Genomic DNA, 6,535 nt, shown 5'->3' with positions numbered 1-6,535 from the left:
AATCAGTAAATAAAGTTCTGTCAACCGGGGACAAGTATTTTTTCTTTTTCTTTTTCCCCTTTTCTTCACAACTTGGAATTGCCTATCGGAATCTAATTTATACCCCTTGTGAGCATTGACTATGGCTTGCAATAATCCTTTCTCATCGTCTAAATCCTTTAGTGAATTGCATGAATTTAAGAGAGGAGTCATGACATCCTCTTCTATATCTAATTCACCCTTATTTATTGGGCTTGAGTCTTGTTGAAATTCTATGGATCCAGATTTCAAAGTTGTAGCTTCTTTGATGGAGTCAACCTCATGTTGTGCATGTTATCCCTTAGCATGATTGCTATCTGATAGATCTTTGGATTGAATGGACCTCTGTGTTAGACAACTTATGTCTATTATGGACTTTCAGTTTCCAGAGTTTCTTTTGTATAGGACTTGGAAAATTTTGTAAGGGAGTTCTGGATACTTTTGCTACAATGTGGTATGTTATTTTCACAGAAAATCTCCCTAAGTGGTTTGGAGACCATATCAATGAGTCTTGCCTTTGAAAGTTTTGGGAAATAGAGATTTTTTGGATTTCTGTTATACTTTCTTCGTCAAAAAGAGATTTTAATTTTTGGATATCCCATACCCGAGAAGTTTTTGTAATCAAATCCAAGACCTTTAAATGGGGGAAGATCTCATTCATTTGTTGGAACGGTTTAGGCTTAAAACTTTTCAGAGTGGGATCCTGCAGGGTTTTGGCCAATATTAACATATTGACCATTGAAAATTTGATAGCTCACTTGTCTTTAGAATACCCTTCAGGACCAAGAGTCAGAATGTTTAAGTTGAACAATCTAGAAACTTGAAGATTAGCTGCGATGAGAGTAGTGAGTGCCAAACCCCGGTATTTGCTTGACTCACTTCCCATCCTATTTTTGCTAGCAAGGCTATGTTAAGATGTTACATTTCCCTCGAGTCCAATGAAGCCTTTGAGTTGACAGATAGATAGACTTCCATGATCTCAGGGTCAGGTTTTATTTTTGAGCTTTAAGAGAATATTGTTAGATGGCCTCTCACATGATGATTGATGATCAGGATCTACGAGTCCCTACAAGCTGTATTCATCTTTTGATATCGATTATCTTTCATAATCAATTCTTCCTGTTTTCTAAGCTTAAAGAACAAAAACAAAAACAAAACAAGATAAGGCCTAGTGTGGTGCCTATGTATAATCGTATTCATTTGAGGCATGTTAAGACCACGATGATCATGAGGTGCATGCAGTGGCTCAGTCACTGTATAGCACTGATGATGATATATTATATATATAGTATTTATTAGGCATTTTGAGATCACGATGATGAGATGGTGATATCGTATATGGTGATGATGATGAATTGCAACTCTTTAATGATCGATGTGACTAGCTACGATTTAAAACATACATGATATAAATAGATTTGATATACATGATCCTTATTTTCCTGTACGTATAAGGTGCATCATTTATGCATTCCAAAGATATATATTTTAATTTGTCTGTGCATTTCAGATTTTATGCATGGTTTCATTATTGTTTGCACAACAAATTCACTGGCTAGGGAAAAAAAAAACAAGAGCAAGTGGGGATACGAGTTTAATTTACTGTTGCACATATCCTGATCTTTTGAATATTATTTATATGTAGATTCAAAACATATGATCATATATATATATAATGTATATAGCTTGTATGTGTGTGTGTGTGTATATATATTACGTATATAAGTGTGGATATAGCGCGCGCACACACAGATATATATATATATATATATATATTATATATTATAGCTCTAATTATTACTATCATTACCTAGTCCTCAAGTAAGAATATTAGATGCATGCTATACACTTTCACTTAAGAAACTTTTAAAATATCTATTTAGTTTTGAACAGCTAGCTCTTGATCATATCATTACAATATGCATGGAACTACATACATATATATATAGATCAGTGCTGATGAAATATATATGAGACTTGTACTACAATTATGAGAACATATTGATTTGGTATGAAACTTGTACACATATTTAATTTCCAAGAGCTAATGGATTACAACATTGGCATTGGTTTATCTATATGCATGAATGCAAACACATATTTGCATAACTAGATCATTAAATTGACTACATTAGATTGTGCATATGAAAATATTTTCATAGTTATGAACAATGTTTAGAAATGTACTATTCACTCATCAAATGCTATTTTATTAATTTTTTCTCTCTCCTCCCACTCTCTCTCTCTCAACCATTTCCTCTTCTCCCTCCCTCAACAATATAAGAGAACCTTCACATTCACCTTCATTTTATTATTATAATATAAAAAAATTATATGCATCAATCACTATATATTATCACACCCCACACCCTATAAAAAATATTCACACATGCTATGACAAAAATATAAGTATAGAGTGTGAAGGTGAATAGTGGCTGATGTATAGAATTCATAATCTATAATATATTATATTTTTTTATCATTTTTTTTATATTTTTAATCTAATATATAAAGAAAATTATATTATTATTATTATATTTATATTATTAATGCCAAATGTATGTGATGGGTGCTAATTGTAAAATATATGTACAAAAATTAATTTTAGGAAAAGAATTAATAATAATAATAATAAAATAATATTTTATTATTTGTTTTACTTATATATACATAATTCAATGTAAAAAATTTCTTCAAATGACGAAGACAATTTATTTTGAATTTACATACGGAGAAACCAATAATGACAAGTCTTTAATATATATTCCATATATATATATATATAATAAACAAAAGGCTTCGGAAAGGGAGAAGTCTTTAATATATATTCCATATATATATATATATAAAATAAACAAAAGGCTTCGGAAAGGGAAAAGGAAAATAGAAGAAAGAAGACATGAAAGGACAAAAAGTGAGCACATAAAATATTGTCTCTTGTCTGTATATAAATTCCAAAAATCAATCCATCACCCAGCTCTAGTGACAGCGTGCATGCCTCATTGTTTTTTTTTTCCCTTCTCTCTCTTTTTTCCCCCATATTCTTTACTGAAAACCAGAGCTTGGGTGGCCTCAGAGATCGTTATACGGATGGAGGGAGAGGAGGTGGGGGTGGTAGCCATGTGGGGATGAAGCACATGACGAGAACTATATCGTCACTATTCTAATAAATGATTATACTCCCACCAGTACTCTGAAGAGAGAGAGAGAGAGAGAGAGAGAGAGAGAGAGAGAGAGAGAGAGACTACAAACAAAACAAAACAACCAGACTGCATGTTTGAGTTGAAACCGGATCAGAGAGCCCATGACACATTTTCTATGTTAGGATTTAATATAAGGTTTCTCTCCCTACGAAAAAGATCCTTCACAGTTATTTCCATTCCTAACAAACCAAACCACGTCCGTCTTCTGATCAGTCTCTGTGTGTGTCTCTCTCTCTCTCCCTCTCTCTCTCTCTCTCTCTCTGAATGTTTGCGTCTGTGTGTGCAGTCTTCTAAACAGCCAAATTACTAAACACAAAAAAAATGGAAAACCCATCAAGCATTAACCAACAAAGCCTCTCTGTCTCTCTCTCACGCACAGACACGCCCAGACGCAGACACACATTTCCCTTTTTTGAAGTGATGCAAGTACACAAAACATACGACTATCATTACCGATTTGTTCATGGTGGAAATAGTACATATATATATATAATAAACACACCAAAAAACCACTCCAACAAGAAAGCAAAAGAAGAAGACGAAAGTGATCCCTAGAAGTGTACGGTCTTTGTAAAATCAAAGCGACCTATGTTCAAGAATATTGATATTAGTCCTTTGCCTCTTAACAGTCCCTGAAGAAGACTCGTCTCCTGTAGTCTTCTCCATCACTGCCTTAAGAGCTTCTTGAATTGAACTTACACAATATTGCTGTTGTTGTTGTTGCTGGTTTTGCTCGCCGCTGCTACTAGAATCCTCTTCCCCAGTAATGAACAGCACATTCTTTACACGTCCCCCAAGTGTTGTAATCTCAGCTTTTAAAGTTTTTAAACGTAAAGCTTTCAATGTCTTGATGAGATCAGGTAAGAGATCAGACCTGTCCTCGCAGCAAAGTGAGGCTTTGATAACAAACTTACCGTCCTCGTCTGATGCATCAACGGTTAGCTCGTCCACTTCAGTGGGTACCGGACTCGTTTCTGCTATCAAAGAAGTCTGACGCTTAAGCTCTTTCACGTGCTGTATTACTTCAGCTAACAACGAAGCTTTGTCCGTCTGTATCAGAAGCAATAAGCCAAATAAGATTACAAAACGTCTTATACAATCAAAGTTAGTGATATTGTCATTATATATAGAATGTCGATTGAACTCAAAAGGGGAGAGAAATTAAAAGAGATATATTATATATTCATCTAATATATACACACAGAGATATATACATATATATGTACGTATGTATGCATATGAATGTTGTTTGAGTGTGTGAAAAGAAAAGGTGGGCTTTGAAGTTTTTCCTGCTTTGATCATTCGTAATTGAAAGTGGGATTTTAATGGTGGGGTTTTAGAAGGTAAGGCATGGGTGCATAGTGTTACTGACAAGTATGCTAGTTTGTCTGGCTTTATTCTTTTTCCTTCTCTAACTTGGTCTGACTGATATCCGGCAAAAAAATGTTATGGGAAGCTTTTCAACTGCTCCGTGGTTCCTCTTTATCATATCAGCCGAGCGACATTAACGCTCATTCTTTTTTTTCGTTTTTCCCCTCCTCGGAACTACCACAAGACTCGGAAAGAATAAGCCAAAAGAAAAACATCAATAAAGAGGGGTCGTAACCAAATAAAAAGAAGAAGAAGGAAAAACAAAAAAAAAAAAAGAAAAGAAAAGAAGAAGAAGAAGAAAAGCTAAGTGCAAAAAGAAAATGTGACTACACCTCATATCTAATGGTAGCTAGGTTTTGAAAGCACATTACAGACCAACCTGATCATAACTAGAATCTTAGGAAGATCTACACATAGATCTCCGATTGAAAAAGCTCATTAAGTAGCTATGATACGTGACAAAAGGTGTACAAGAAAAGTATAAAAGTATATGATACCATTAATATTATAAAATAGATGTACGCGTGTAGATACATTTGTATATTTTTTTCCCCATTGAGTTTATGAATCTATAATGATTGTTTTTACTTACTTTGGTCGTGCTGGGTAATAAGCTGCGCAGCTTAGCAAGATGGTTGTTGATCCTCTCTCTTCTCCTCCTCTCAGCCTCACTGTGACTCTTCGAAGCTGCAAGAGCCTTGGCATCCATGATTTCTTGGGCAGTCATCTTTCCCAACTCGGCTTGAAGACCAAAAGGAGCCGAACCGGGTTGAACCACGGGCCCCAGAGTGTCAGATATGATTCGGAGATGGTCTGATGATGGACCATCATAGGCAAACTGTAAGGAAGGTCTCCTGTTGAACAGACCCGCAAACGATGATGGTGGAGGAGGGGCAAGAAATGGGTCGTGGTCTCGGACCGGATTTGTGGCAAAGTGGGCCGGGTCGAAGGCATGGACCGGAGGGAGAGACCATGGCTGCAAGATTGGTGAAACTTCCGGGAAAATCAATCCTCTTCCACCTCCATATATGTCACTGTTCTGTTGTTGATGTTGCTGCATCTGTTGCTGCTGTTGAAGAAACAACTGTTCTTGGAAGCTTTGTATGTTCATGTTATGGACAGTTTGAGAACACTCTCCTTGATCTTCTTCCTTCTTGCCGCACATCTCTCTCTCTCTCTCTCGTATATAATATAGAACAAGTACTAATTACAAATATATATAGAGCTTACGGCTGGTTACGTATTGATCATCACTTACTTCCCAATTTGAATATGAAAAGGAGAATTCAAAGAGAAAGGTAAGGAAGTTGTTTTACACTTCCTGTAAAGATTAGAGTGAAAGGGTATAAGGAAGAAATGCTAGAAAACAAAATAGGACAGACCTTCCTTGATATGTGATGGATGATCTTAGTCTTGCTCTGTCCTCTGTATCTCTCGTGAAGTAGTAGGAGAAAAGGCCAAGGGCATAGACTTCTCTCAATCCCACTCTTATATCTCTTTCACCTTGGTAGGTTTTTCCTGCCACTTCCTTTGTGGGGGTGATGACCCTTTTTATCCTTTGCCTCAACAAAGCTTTTTCCTTTGCTTTGTTGGTATCTTTTTGCTTCCTTTGTTTTTTCTTGGCTCTTCTGCACCCTCCCACCACTCTAAATATATAGAGCCTGTCGAGTACTGCTAGTCTCCTTTCCTTTCTTCATACGGCATTCTCTATCTATTCCTGTAGCTTTCAGGGTGGGGTATAACCAGAAAGTATTCTACTCTCTACATAAATTAAAATAACATATGTTTGTTGCTTTGCAATTGGTTCAAAGTGTATGATTACACTCTCTGAGCGCAGTTGGGGAGAGAGAGAGAGAGAGAGAGAGAGGAGATGGGGGCGATGGGAAACACAAGCACAAACAGAGTGAACACACAACACACAGATTGTCGACCGACCAAAGACC

At 36.1% G+C, this 6,535-nt stretch overlaps 1 protein-coding gene across 1 annotated transcript; it reads right to left on the bottom strand.

Moving 5' to 3' along the window:
* Window positions 1-3,273: 3,273 nt before the first annotated feature.
* LOC108993280 (transcription factor bHLH30) lies at window positions 3,274-6,213 on the bottom strand. Its single transcript, XM_018968141.2, has 2 exons — window positions 5,185-6,213; window positions 3,274-4,271 (listed from the first exon to the last, which is right to left on the bottom strand). Exons 1-2 carry the CDS (start codon window positions 5,755-5,757, stop codon window positions 3,798-3,800), a joined length of 1,047 nt encoding a protein of 348 aa, XP_018823686.1. The 5' UTR covers window positions 5,758-6,213; the 3' UTR covers window positions 3,274-3,797.
* Window positions 6,214-6,535: the final 322 nt, after the last annotated feature.

The sequence above is a fragment of the Juglans regia genome, chromosome 6, assembly GCF_001411555.2.
Source record: "Juglans regia cultivar Chandler chromosome 6, Walnut 2.0, whole genome shotgun sequence".
Lineage (NCBI taxonomy): Eukaryota > Viridiplantae > Streptophyta > Magnoliopsida > Fagales > Juglandaceae > Juglans > Juglans regia.
The sequence above is the reverse complement of the archived record's forward strand: the minus strand, read 5'-3'. Positions and strand labels throughout refer to the sequence as shown.